The following is a 14,589-nucleotide window of genomic DNA, read 5'->3' as shown; positions in this document are numbered from 1 at the left end:
GCTCCTGAGCCACAGTTTGGCCACCCCTGGTCTAGACCTTTGGTGAGCAACTAACTTTTCTAAATGCTGCCACAAGTGAGTGAGGGATTCACCAGCAAACGGTACTCTTCTTACCCTCCTGGAGCAGAGGCAGTCGTGAACCTCCCCACACCACCACCATTAAGAGTCATGGCCTCTTGATTCTCAGCCTGAGCAAAGGAGGACTCAACAGAACAGCAGCAGGTGGGAGAGCAAGACAATGCCATAAAAGGGGAAGAAACCCAGGCAGAAGCCCATGACATATCAGGACCTCTAGCTCAGCTGACAAAGGGCTCTTCTGCAATCAGCTGGAAGCAGCTCTATGGCTGTGGGCCCACCTGGCACTTGATGCCTTCAACATTTCCAACTTGCAATACTCACCACCCCCAAGACAGGAACCCTGGATGGTGCATTACTGTGCCAGTCATAGCTATCCTAAGGAAAATACCTGACACCTTCCCTCAATATTCTCTTGAATCACTCAAATGCACCTTAAAGTGTCCTTTTGCTTAAAGGCATAATTAAGATGTTGAAAATATTGAACAAACAGGAAGCAGGCTTTTGAAAAGCAACAGAGGAAGAGCTCGTAGACAGGCAACCACAGAGGGGTACATGGGCAGAAAGGGAACAAACAACATCAATGGGACTCATCTGCTTTCTGCCCAGTGAAGGAGGCACAAAGGGTTTGGAGCCAGCTTTCTCTCACAGGGAGAAGGCATTTAACTGTCTGTTTCTGCCACCCCCTCACCTGCAGAAGTTCACCGGCTGACTGCTGACACTTCTCCTCCGTCTCCCGGATGAGGCTTTGCAGAGAGGAAAGTTCCTCAGAGAGTCTGGCCAGGTGCTCGTCCCTTTTCTTTGCCACCTCCTTCTCCACCTCTTCCATCCGGGCCAGCAAATGTTTCTCTTGTTCCTCCAGAAACGTGTGCAGTTGCCTGAACTTGGCTACCAACTCTTGCTTCTCTCCTTCAATATGCTTCTGAGATGGAAAAAGGAGAAAAGCAGGCCAGCGTCAGGAACACTATGGGTCTCTGCAGTGGGAAGAGGCACTTTAGGAGACTTATTGGAAGTGCACTTTGACCTTCCACAGAGATTACATCAAATTTGGCAGGGAAAGAGAAAGATTCCTAAGGACTCATCCTTGGGGGCTAAGTACCCATGGATTTTACTCAATCTCCTGGATGAGTTCTCTCAGTTACAGGGGACTGAATCGGCAGCAGAAGACCCAAAGTGCAGAAGGGGCTTATTTTGTTTCCCCACTAAAACACCTTCCATATGCTGATCCCTGCACTTCCCACCAGGAAACTAGAAATGGTGTTTGAGTAGAAACACCATTGGGGGCAGTGAAGTCCCTTCCCTTCACTTGGTCTCCCAATCTAAACTACAGCTTCCCTGACAGCATTCTGGGCAAGAAAGAAGTGCAGAGTGGGGAAAATCTACATTATACTGAACAAGCCAAGTACTCCCCCCCCCCCCACACTTAAGAATCAACGATCTCTGCCCACCCTTGGTTCAATTCAGGATCGAAGGGGGCTCTGTCAGCATTTTCAGCAAGTGATTGGGGGGAGGGGGGCTTCTCTCTTTTGAGAGACTTCTCCTGGCTTGTAGTGTTGGTGCATGCACACAAGTGGCACCTGGACACACAAGTTCCTCTGAATCATAGAATCATAGAGTTGGAAGGGACCTCCAGGGTCATCTGCACAATGCAGGAAACTCACAAATACCTCCCCCTAAATTCACAGGATCTTCATTGCTGTCAGATGGCCATCTAGCCTCTGTTTAAAAACCTCCAAGGGAGGAGAGCCCACCCCCTCCTGAGGGAGCCTGTTCCACTGAGGAATCGCTCTAACGGTCAGGAAGTTCTTCCTAATGTTGAGCCGGAAACTCTTTTGGTTTAATTTCAATCCGTTGGTTCTGGTCATACCTTCTGGGGCCACAGAAAACAATTCCACACCTTCCTCTAGATGACAGCCCTTCAGGTACTTGAAGATGATGATCATATCACCTCTCAGCCGCCTCCTCTCCAGGCTAAACATGCCCAGCTCCTTCAACCTTTCCTCATAGGACTCGGTCTCCAAACCCCTCACAATCTTCGTCGCCCTCCTCTGGACCCATTCCAGGTTGTCTATATCCTTCTTAAAATGTGGTGCCCAAAACTGAACACAATACTCTGCCTGGGATACACCTCACATCAGAGAGCGCCTTAGGAAGCCAACTGATTCTGCCCAGACAAAAACACCCAACAACAACATTCAAGATCTGAATTAATAACCAGGGGCTGTTCACCCAAGGCACTTCTAGGGGGTTGCCTGGGCTGCCAGAGGGCAGGGTGTGCCAGGGGCAGCAAGAGTGTGCAGTTCCACAACACCCCTTGTCCCACCACCCAAGTACAATTTTGTTTAGAATTGTAATGTTAAGTCTGCCTTTGTGGGCCTGGTCTGCTGAATACTGACCATCTGTGCACAGAACTTCCAAATTGGAAAGAGGGGAGAGCTCATGTGGGTTGAGTTTTCTGTAGCTGGACTCCATTGTTTTCTCCAGTACGAGTTCTAGGATCTGTTCACTCCCCAGCCACAATGACACTTACAAGCACATCTTGGTTCTTCTTCTCTACATCTTCTCTACACGTTACAATTCTCTCTCTCTCCTTCTTCAGAATCTCCAGACAGCTGCAGAACTGATCCTGCCAGGGAGAGACCCAAAGTAGAGACTGGATTCTTTATAGAAATTTACTATAAAATATATGAGAAGCAAAACTGTCTATAAGGGTCAAACAGGATATAACTGCCAGACGTCCATTAACGGGATCTTAACATTTCTCAAATTCTAAATACAGCTAGCTTCCTCATGGAGATGGTACATGGAGTTGTCTTTTCTGACAACTGCTATGAAGATATTCAAAGTACCAACGCTGCCTCAGCCCGGAGATCTATTCCATACTTTGCCCTCCTGCCCACCATTACACCCCCCTGCCACAGGATAGATTTTTTGCATTAAAAACTATTATTCGCAGTCACTATATCACTATATTGTGCTAACACTCTAGCAACAGGCCCAGTACTGACAACTTTAAAAAGAAATTGCAGAAAGTTCACAGGGGGGTTTGAGGTCTGGAAACCAATAACTTCCATTCCACACTTTCCAATGAAACCTCTTTTGATATGATCCTGAAGGAATCATTCAGATCAGGTCTGAGAAACACACTACAGCAGATCCAGGGAAAACTGGGAAGCTGAGCAGAAAGACCACAATGTGGTGCCAAACTGAAGGATGGCAACTGAAATCGGGGAAGCAGTGAGGGTAAGTCGGGGTTTTAAAGATCAGGTATAGGAGTGTGCTTGCACATAAGGCGAGTTTGGTGTAGTGGTTGAGTGTGCAGATTCTTATCTGGGAGAACCGGGTTTGATTCCCCACTCCTCCACTTACAGCTGCTGGAATGGCCTTGGGTCAGCTGTAGCTCTTGCAGAGCTGTCTTTGAAAGGGCAGCTGCTGTGAGAGCCCTCTCCAGCCCCACCTACCTCACAGGGTGTCTGTTGTGGGGGAGGAAGGTAAAGGAGATTGTGAGCTGCTCTGAGACTCTGAGTGAGGGTGGGATATAAATCCAATATCTTCTTCTTCGACAGAATGCGAGTCCATTTTCCCCATATCATTCCATGGTCATCTTAACAGGGGGACCAGAGACAATTAAATGGGAGCCATGACACGGTGTACGAGGAAGCTAAGAGGTGTTTTCAACCCCCAGTTTGGGCCCAGAAGCTAAGGAGGAAACTAGAGTTTCCCTGCAAAGAGACCAAAGAGAAAGAAAGGATCTATGGCTCTTCTCCATTAACCTCTACTGTGCAGGCTTCCTACCTTGTACTCTTGGGAGGCCTCCTCAAAAGGAAGGGTTTCGTGATCTCTGTGCTCCTTGGACCGGTCACAGACCACACAGATGAGGGCTTCATCGTCCTTGCAGAAGAGCTTCAGCGGCTCCTGGTGCTTCTGGCAAACTCTCCCTTTTCTGGCAGCCACCGCTGCCTGCTGCCCAAAACAAAGAAAGAAGATTCATTCCTTGCCCCCACAGAACTGTACCTCACCTTGTAATGACTGAATAGAACTAGTGCCATATTCAGTTGAAAAATAACACACACACAAGCAGGGTGCAATTCTAAGTGTAACCCTATGGGTTTGGGGGGAGGTATTTTATCTTGTAAGGGAGCTGTAGGAGGGTACTAAAAAAAGTTCTGAAGAGAAAAGGGGATACCGCAGCCATTTGGGTCTAAGAGCAGAGAACAGAGTGATCTACAGCCCTACCTGTATTTTAGATTCTACTTGTAAATGGATATCAGGGATTGGAGAGTCTGGGAGGTTTGGGTTTTTTTAATCCCCCTCCTTTCACCAACTGGCCATCTTCAGTGTTAGGAAGTGAAGGTCAGTGGGCTGGAGGTATTGCTGCTTTCTTTTTATCACCCCCCATTAACAAACCCAGGTCCCATAATGTCTTCCCTTGGCTGGGGTTGGTGGGCGAATCTGAGGTCATACAAGTTTTTATTAAGCCTCACATTCCTTTGGAAGTCAATGCATGAATCAGCTCCTGCTTCCTTGTAAACCACCTTCTCCTTTGAGCAGCCATTTGCAGGGTGCCAGAGGAGCCTCCAAACCTCACCCTATTCCTTTCTTGCAATGGGCATCTGAGAGGCTATTGTGACAACTGAAAATTAAGGGGGGGAGACTTAAGGAGAGCCAGTTTGGTGTAGTGGTTAAGTGTGCGGATTCTTATGTGGGAGAATCGGGTTTGATTCCCCACTCCTCCACTTGCACCTGCTGGAATGGCCTTGGGTCAGCCATAGCTCTGGCAGAGGTTGTCCTTGAAAGGGCAGCTGCTGTAAGAGCTCTCTCAGCACCACGTACCTCACAGGGTGTCTGCTGTGGGGGAGGAAGGGAAAGGAGATTGTGAGCCGCTCTGAGACTCTTCGGAGTGGAGGGCGGGATATAAATCCAGTATCATCATCTTCTTCTTCTTCTTAATCCAAACTGCACTGAATTAAAAAGCTAAAGTAAGGGTGTCACACAGCCTGCAGGCTGTATCCAGCCCCCCCACAGGGCTCCTATCTGACACGAGAGCAACTGGCTGTCATCTACTTCTTTCTCCCTCTCTTGCTTCCTTCAGCATCACAGCTTATTCTCAATCACCCAAGAGCTACAGAGAAGAGCTTCTCTTCCCTCCACTGGCTGAGGCTCTTCCCTTGGGGAAGAAGGGGAAAAGGCCACATCATGCTTTGCCAGTCTCTCAATCACACAAGCCAAGCCTCTCTTCCTTTATTGGCTGAGGCTCCTCCCCCTTATCCCCTGGGGAAGAAAATAAAAAGGAAAAGCTTACTTTATTTTATTTATTTATTATTCCGCCCTCTCTGCAAGCAGACTCAGGGCAGCTAACAGTCAATCAAAGCACAATTTAAATTACAATTTAAAACAATTAAAATACATTTCATGGTGCTACTCGAATTCAATATAGGCGGGATCATAACTTTCTTTCTTCTGACAACAATCTTGTGGTGGACATAATGCCTCATAAATGATGTCACTCAACTGTGTAGAGTTCCAGTCCTCTCCCATTAGATATTAAAGGCCTGTCAAAATAATTCAGTTTTACAGGCCCTGCACAGTTCTCTCAATTGCATGGGAGCCCCTTTAAGAACAAAGCGTTAATCAAGGTATGAGCTTTTTGCCTTGCTACACACAGAGAAAGTGAGTGTGTGTTTTGTTGGACTCATTATGCAAGGGCTCTCCTGGGTGCCACTGGGTTCCCCTCCCCCTTTTCACTGTATTCATGCCCTCATGACCCAGTCTTTCTATATGACCCAGCAGGAAAGTCATATACATTATTTAGATGAGGAATAACAACAAGCCAGTGAAGTGAATTAGGCTGAGTGTCCAGACCAAGTTCACCCAGCGCATTTTCTTTGTAGACTAGGGGTTCTGAATTTAAGACTTCCCAGAAAGTAGGCTGATACTGACCACTATACATTGCTATCTATTCTTGCACTGCCTTGTAGAAGCTGTAGTTATTTCTTTGGGGAAGACTATGGTTTTGGAGCCAAACACATAGCTCTCAGTCTGTATCATGGTGCTTTCACATGTTCTTGACAAGCACATGAAGCAATTTATGGACAAAAGCTCGCAATGCCCAGTCATTTCATATTTCCCTCTGGGTCTTAGGCGCAAAGTATTGACTATGAGATTTCTGTAATGAATGTCAATATATCAAAAGTAGGAAACCTGGGTCACGAGAGCTATTAATCTATCTGGTTTTGATGTATATGAGGTAAAGGCTCATACCAGCTCTGCTAAGGGTCAGCCAAAATCTGGTTTAGCGTGCTTAGTCTCCTCAGCACTAAAATCTGTTAAAGTTTCCCTTATTGCATCTTGCCAGTATGCATTAGCACTTTTTTTTACATTTCTCAATACTCCCACTTTTAATTGTTTCATCCTGCTTACCCCCATTGACATCTTGGAGGGATATGATAACACTTTGGAATGATCTAGCTACCTTTTCGGATACGATTATAAATTTCCCAGAGCCTCATTAATATTAGCTGGTGATTTTAACGCCCGTATTGGTCAAAATGATGAATTCTTCTCTGTGTGGGATGACATCAGCCCCCTTGAAGAGCTTTCGTATTCATACTTATTTGAAAGAACATCTAGGGACCATACCATCAATTTGTTGAGGAAACAATTAGTCAAATGTGTACTGGATCATTGACTAGTGATCCTAAATGGGTATAACAAAGTGGATATGGTAGGTGATTTTACATGTCTAACGCACAGGGGTGCTAGCGTAGATGATTACATCAGGGGTGGCCAACGGCAGCTCTCCAGATGGTTTTTTGCCTTTGGCTGGGGCTGATGGGAGTTGTAGGCAAAAAACATCTGGAGAGCTACCGTTGGCCACCCCTGGATTACATGATAGTCTCACCAAACTTGCTCCCCCAGATCTGAATGCTAATCTTTTAAGCATGTTTTACATTTTTTTAAAAAAATTTCTTTTTGTCTCCTTTATAAAGTTTACATCTCTGCCACTTGGCATTACATTTTATGACACACAAGGCTTGGCACCCCTGACCTAAAGATTAAGAAGATCTAAATGTAGAGGCCCAATAATTGTTAGTCACATTAAAAACATTAAATATTGATAAATATACAAAAATCGACCATCAACTTTGACCCTGACCATATGTTATTTTCAGCCCAGTGGTCAAAGCAATATTACAGAATGGCTCCTGACATTACTACTGCCTCCTGGCTGCACAGAATTTTTATGACCAAGTGAAAAAGGTACACAACTGAACCATTACTATAGGAGAGCGTGCCTAACCATGGCAACGCTGGAGGCTTGGGAACTGAGCTCCTGACCAATATGAGGCCTGGTTATCAAGCGAGATGCCTGGCCTCACTGCCCAAATCCCAAGTTCCCTCTCGGGTTCCTACATTTCACTGTTTCAATAACACCCATTATTATTTGCATTTAAGCTAAGATGGTATTTAAGGGACTGACTCTCCAGAGAAGCCAAGAACGAAGCATCTCCAGCTATTCCGCATCATGATCCACAGATCTGTTACTTGCCCTACTGTCTCGGGCAGCCTCCTCGAGAGGAATTACCTCTCTGTGCTCCCCGGATACGTTGCAGACCATGCAGAAGGAGGAGGTTTCGTCGTCCTTGCAAGAAAACTTCAGGAGCTCCTGGTGCTTCTGGCAGACTTGTTCATGCGCACCTGCAGCATCTTTCCGCTCCTGCAGAGTGAATTTCTTGGCTATTTCCACCATGTTGGCCAGCTGCTGGTTCGGCCTGAGGCTGCTGGGCTGAGCTTTTCCTCTGCACTGGGGGCAGGCAGGCTCGGCGGCCCCCAACGACTCCCCCCAGCTGCGGGTCAGGCAGGCTCGGCAGAAGTTGTGGCCGCACTGGGCGACGGTCACCGGGTCCCTGAAGAAGTCCAGGCAGATGGAGCAAGAGGCTTCCTCCCAGAGTTCCTGCACGGGACCCTCAGCCGCCATGGCTACCTCGACAAAGGAGGAGGGGAGAGACTAGTTTCGTTTTCCCGCTCTCCCAAAGCAGCGAGGGGGCGTTTCCTTTCTGCAATGCAAACAACTCTCTCCCGGCAGCCAATTAACAGCCCGGGAGCCAAATATCTGCCAGACGAAACAAACCACTAAGGAAAAGAGTGGGTGGGGAAAAGAGGAGGCTGGCCTGGGACAGGAACGCCTCTTTTGCCCTCCTTTGGAATCCTCATGGGATTCCAGCTGACAGTTTGGAGATGGGAGGAGCAGCTGCCCGGACAGCCAGGTGGGTGAGGAAGGAGAAAAAACAAGGCCAGCCAACATCACACACCAATCCCAGCAGAGCCTGGCTGGCTGGGCAGAAGAGGAGTTGAAACTGCCACTTCCCTGGCACTGCGGGAAAGCAGAGGGGGGAGCTGTTGTTGCCCACATGCCATTGCCCAGAAAGGAGACAGGAAGAATTAGCAGCAGGTGAGAGAGTGAGTTTAGGGGGCCCACCATTTCCCCATAATTACAGTGTGATTCAGGCAGGAGGCAATGGAGGCACATGAGGTTGGCAGGGTGACTGATCAAGTCGCTAGAATAAGTTAGCCTCATAGTAGAATGGCAAACAAAGAACAATACACTTGTGCATTCTTTCAAGTTTCTGGAAGTTGCTTCTCAGGGGAAAGGGGCGTAAGAAATTAACAAGTCATTAGGCAGGTGCTTACAAATAACAAACCATAAGTAATGGGGCGTGGTTATTAGATCAGGGGCAGGACCACTGACCACGCAGAGGGAGGCTTCCTCCTCCTCCTCCTCCTCGCGGACTCCCCCCTTCGCACCGGCCTCTTGCAGAGCGACTCTCTCGGCTATTTCCACAAAGCTGGCCAGCTGCTGGTTCGGCCTGAGGCTGTTGGGCTGAGCTTTTCCTCTGCATTGGGGGCAGGAAGGCTCGGCGGCCCCCGACGGCTCCTCCCAGCTGCGGGTCAGGCAGGCTCGGCAGAAGTTGTGGCCGCACTGGGCGACGGTCACCAGGTCCCTGAAGAAGTCCAGGCAGATGGAGCAAGAGGCTTTGTTATGTATTGCATCCAAGTCTTTGGTTATAACACAGCGAACGCTACAGAGGCAACCAGGGGAAACCCACTGGTCCCCGGATGTAGCTCGCTAATACGCTCGGCCAATCAAGATCTGTGGCGGGAAGTTTAACTGGCCAGGATTGGACCTGGCCAGATGGAGGGTTGTTCTGGGGCATGTATATAATTGGGACCCTGACCACGTTTTGCCCTCTTGTGATGTACCAGCTGATAAAGTATGTTGCCTTCAACACGTCTCGTCATGGAGTACATTACAGGCTTCCTCGCAGAGGTCGTGCAGGGGATCCCCAACCGCCATGGCAGCCGCCTCCGCCAAGCCAGGAGAGAGACAAAGAGAGCTCGTTTCGCTTTCCCAAAGAAGGACGGAGTGTTTCCCTTCGTGGAAATCAACTCCCTGCCGGCACCCAATCAGCGGCTGAAGAGCGAACCGGCGCCAAGAAAGAGAGTGGAGGGAAATCAGCCCTTGGCAGGGAATTCGATCCTGATGGGGAACAAAGTCTGAGTTCAGCTCAAACTTCATTTGGAGCAGGAGCTCACAGGAGCCCCGCTCCGGAACCTCTGAATTGTATCCTGCTCTTCCTTTCTTAACCCCCCCCCCCTCCCCCCAAAAACACCTTGCTTCTGGGCTCCACTGCCTGTGAGAATTTTGCTGAACTCTAAGCTTTGACAAACTTTCTAATATTTCCCCACACACACACACAAATAATGCAGGTCTGCAACACCCCAGCCCACTGTTCAAGTATAACGCTGTTCAGAATTCTAGTGTTAAGTCTACACTTTGCAGGCCTCATCTGCTGAATACTGAACCACTGGCGCATGGAACATCCACATTGAAAGTGGCGGGGGCTTGCCTTGTCTGTCAACTTTTGCTTCAATAATAGTTCTAGAATCTGTTCACTTCCTAGCAACAGTAACATTTACAAGTAGATCTTGACTTTCCTTCATTATACGTCCTTTATAGGCCACAATTCTCTCTCTCTTCAGAATCTTCAGACAGTTTGAGAACTGATCCTGGGTGTGGGTGAGGAAAAGACCCCAAACTGAGATTTGTTTACTATAAAACAAGGAATACCAGGGGTGGGATGCAGAGGCAGGCAACAATAGGCAAAAGCCACCTCTCTGAACATCCAAGCCTCACTAGGGGTCACTAGAAGTCAGCCATGACTTCCAGGTATTTACACGCACACAAAACATACAAGAAGCAAAACTGTCATTTAAGGGCCAAACTAGATATAACTGCCTCATGTCTGTAACAGGATCTTCAAGGACATTTCTGAAATATTGCACGAAGGTAGCTTCCTCACAAGAATGGTGTCCTGTTCTCTGTTGCCACTTCAGTGCAAAAATATTCACAGGGGCAACTCTCCTTCCTCATAGAGTTTTACTCCATCCTTTATACTCCCACCCACCATTCCACCCACAGGAGAGTTTTTTGTACTAAAAAAATTCAGTCACTATATATCTCAACAGGGCTTTTTTGAGCAGGAACACACAGGAAAGCAGTTCTGACTGGCTTGGTGTCAAGGGTTGTAGCCTAACATGCAAATTAGTTCCTGCTGGGCTTTTTCTATAAAAACTCAAGCAATATACCCAAGCACTGAACATTTTTAAAAAGGCAAAAAGCTCACTGGTTTGGGCGGAGGGGGCGCAGTTTGAGGAGAATGCCAGGCAAGAGACTAAATGGCACTGGATTGGCGGGGTGGGGGGTGGAGAAAAGGCATACCTTCCACTCCACATTTCCTAGGGTTGCCAAGTCCAATTGAAGAAATATCTGGGGACTTTGGGGGTGGAGCCAGGAGACTTTGGGGGTGGAGCCAGGAGACATCAGGGCGGAGCCAGGAACAAGGGTGTGACAAGCATAATTGAACTCCAAGGGAGTTCTGGCCATCACATTTAAAGGGACTGCACACCTTTTTTAAATGTCTTCCTTCCATAGGAAATAATGAAGGATAGGGGCACCTTTTGGGGGGCTGATAGAATTGGACCCCATGGTCCAATCATTTTGAAACTCGGGGAATACTTTGGGGAGAGTCACTAGATACTATACTGAAAATTTGGTGCCTCTACCTCAAAAAACAGTGTCCCCAGAGCCCCCGAAACCTCCAGATCAATTCCCCATTATACCCTATGAGAATCGATCTCCATATAGAGAATAATGAAGTGTTCAGCAGACTCCCCCTCCCCCATTTCTGGCAATACTGAAGGAGGGTTGGCATCTCTACTCACGAGTTGCTGCCAACTTCTTCAAAGTAACACAGACACCCTATCCCAAGAGAAAGCCTTTCAATCAGCAACTGAAGCCTCCGGAGGTAGAAACGCACATGGTCCTCTGGGGGCAGAGCTCCCCACCACTGGCCAGACTCCCTGAGGAGACGCCTGTGGCAGCCGGAGAGGATGCAAGGACTACGAGTCCCAGCATGCACCTAGCGAAGGGAGGCCGGACTGCAGCGAATAGCAGGCCAGCGGTGGGCGGGTCTTTTTGACCCAGAGGGAGAAGCCTGAAGCCTGCGAGCGAGGGAGGCAGCCAAGGAAAGAGACACGGTGCCATTTCCCCACCCTCACCCCCACCCCCGCTTCCAGAGTTTTGGAGAGCAGGGGAGGAGGCTTCTAATCCAGGGGTCCCCCGGCAGGGTGGGGGGGTTGGGAAGCCTAACATTTCCCCATGCTCTTGGTGTGGTGGAATTTTAGTAAGACGACTTAAAGTTCATGCCTTACGGTATGATAGGGGTTGGGTTTTATCAGATATGTCAGATGTTCATCACAGACTGATAATTACATTGGCTCCTATGGATGGAAAAAGGTATTTAATGTGTGATTTTATTCTTGCCACTTTTGTTGTTCTGGACAAACACCTGATAGTCTTTGGGCAGAGCAATCTGCATACATTCTTTAAGAAATAGTAGTGCACTTTAATTGGGTCTTTGTTTAATGTAATAAATTCTGCATGCTGCATATTCTGTTACATGATTAACAATAATTGCAACATGGTTTTAATTTTAATAAATGGTTTTAATTTTGGAACAGGTTTCTCTCTCTCAGTTCATGGGATTCTTGCCAGTCATTCCCCACACTCTTACTGAACCTGGTGGGAAGGGGAGAGCTAGAAAAGTCTCTATACTTCAAAAATTCCCTAACATTTTGGTTATGATCTCCCAAGAAAGAGAACACCAAAGCAGAAATAATTCTGCATGAAAGCAGCCACAGCTATGGGAAGTGGGACAGTAAAGGATTTCTTGTAGTGCCATGGTGCAGCCAAGGGGCCACGGCTTAATGGCAGAGCATCTACTTAGCAAGCAGAAGATCCCAGACTGACTCCCTGGCATTTCTAGTTGAAATGAAGAGGTAGCAGCTGATGCGAAAGAACTCCACCTGACTCCCTGGAGAGCCGCTGCCAGTCAGAGTGGACCTGGACAGACCGAGAGTCTGACTCAGAATAAGGTAGTTTCATGTGTAGGTCTCCCACCCCCCAGTGCTGTTCTTCCAATCTGAACGGCAACCACACAGCTATGGTGTGCAGGCGGGGACACACACAGGTACCAAATCTCCACACTATTCTCCGCCAGCACTGCCACCACTCCCTCGGCGAACAGCAGCTCTTTACACAAAGAATGATTCAAATGTGGACTTTGCTGCCAGAGGATGAAGAGATGGCCAAAGGAATACACAACTTTGAAAGGGGATTAGATAGAGATCCTTTTCACTGTCTTTGCATTCAATTTTATTTATTTATCTGTAATTTATATCCCGACCTTCCCACCAGGTGGCTCAGTAACTGGTTGCTAATAAGATTTTGTTCCTGCCATTTCAGACAGACCAGTTTTAGTAACTGGCTCCTAGTGGAATTTATTTACCTGCTCATGCAAGCCCACCTTTTTTGGGTCAGCAAAGTGTGTTTAAGCCACTTTTGAGAGAACCTGCTTTCTTCCATTTTCAGCCCCTTCACAGCATGTCTGAATCACTGTGGTATGCTGTTTAAAATCTTCATAATTCTTCCAACAGTGCTTTTTTTCCTGCCCTTTTTTGCTACGCAATCTCCCTCAGACTTAAAAAAAAATGTTCTAAGGTAAGCATTATAGTGCTTAAACTGCTATAGCACCACTGAGGTGCATTGACTTCATTAAACTATAGCACTCCGTAGCACTCCTCTGGTTAAGAGTGTCTTAGAGTCTGTAACACTCAGGTGTCAATCCCAGCTGAACCATGGAAACTTGCTCGGTTACCTTGGGCTTGTCACACACTGTTACCTGTGAGGGTCATTGTTGTTGTGTGTATAAAATGGAAGACAGGAGAGGATGGAAGCCACATAGAGTCCACCTTCAGGAAGAAGGCCACAGAGAGAGACTAAAATGAATTCCCTCCTTTACGAAGGAGAGGTGGGAAGAACTTCCCTGAGCTGTCAGTCCATGTGGTGTAGTGGTTAGAGCATCTGCCTAGGATCTATTTGACCAAGGTTTGAATCCTCAATCTGCCATGGAAACCTGGAGTGACCTTTGGCCAGTCACACAATCTCAGCCAGATCTAATTCACAGGATTATGACTGTGGGGGTAAAATGGAGGAGTGGAGAATGATGCCAGCCCCTTAGGTTCACGCTGAGGACAAATGAAGGCAGCCTAGAATGAGCCAAAGTTGATACTGGACCAAAAGGAATACTTTCAGAGAAATGACGGCTGCTTTCAGGAAGAAGAGAGATCCATTTTTCACAGGTCCTTCTGTAGGAAATTGTTATATGATCCTGGCTACACAAAAAAGGATAGCAGCTGTTTCTGTTGCTACATCAGATATTCACGCAGGTTTTTTGGAAAGTGGCAGAACCGCTCATTCCATATTCCAAATGGCCATTGAAGAAGATGAAATTGCATCTATATGCCACCCTCCACTCAGAGTGGCTCACAATCTCCTTTAACTTCTTCCCCAACAACAGACACCCTGTGAGGTGGGTGGGGCTGAGAGGGCTCTCTCAGAAGCTGCCCTTTCAAGGACAACTCCTGAGATAGCTATGGCTGATCGAAGGCCATTCCAGTAACTGCAATTGGAGGAGTGGGAAATTAAATGCGGTGCAGTGGTTAGAGCATCTGCCTAGGATCTATGAGACCAAGGTTCAAATCCTTGATCTGCCACGTGAAAGCCAGTTTGGTGTAGTGGTTAAGTGTGCGGACTCTTATCTGGGAGAACAGGGTTTGATTCCCCACTCCTCCACTTGCAGGCAGCTGCTGGAATGGCCTTGGGTTAGCCATAGCTCTCGCAAGAGTTGTCCTTGAAAGGGCAACTGTTATGAGAGTCCTCTCAGCCCCACCCACCTCAAATGGTGTCTGTTGTGGGGGGAGAAGATATAGGAGATTGTAAGCCGCTCTGAGTCTCTGATTCAGAGAGAAGGGCGGGGTATAAATCTGCAGTCTTCTTCTTTTCCCGGATAAAAGTTCGCACACTTAACCACTACACCAGACTGGCTCTCACAC

The 14,589-nt window shown here is 47.7% G+C and overlaps 2 protein-coding genes across 2 annotated transcripts in view; both read right to left on the bottom strand.

The window, feature by feature from the left end:
• The window catches only part of LOC132571817 (uncharacterized), a 239,513-nt gene that overhangs the window by 48,345 nt on the left and 176,579 nt on the right, over positions 1–14,589 (bottom strand).
• LOC132572194 (E3 ubiquitin-protein ligase TRIM52-like) lies at positions 2,564–8,063 on the bottom strand. Its single transcript, XM_060239029.1, has 3 exons — positions 7,621–8,063; positions 3,871–4,031; positions 2,564–2,701 (listed from the first exon to the last, which is right to left on the bottom strand). Exons 1-3 carry the CDS (start codon positions 8,051–8,053, stop codon positions 2,579–2,581), a joined length of 717 nt encoding a protein of 238 aa, XP_060095012.1. The 5' UTR covers positions 8,054–8,063; the 3' UTR covers positions 2,564–2,578.

The sequence above is a fragment of the Heteronotia binoei genome, chromosome 5 (genome assembly GCF_032191835.1).
Source record: "Heteronotia binoei isolate CCM8104 ecotype False Entrance Well chromosome 5, APGP_CSIRO_Hbin_v1, whole genome shotgun sequence".
Lineage (NCBI taxonomy): Eukaryota > Metazoa > Chordata > Lepidosauria > Squamata > Gekkonidae > Heteronotia > Heteronotia binoei.
The sequence above is the reverse complement of the archived record's forward strand: the minus strand, read 5'-3'. Positions and strand labels throughout refer to the sequence as shown.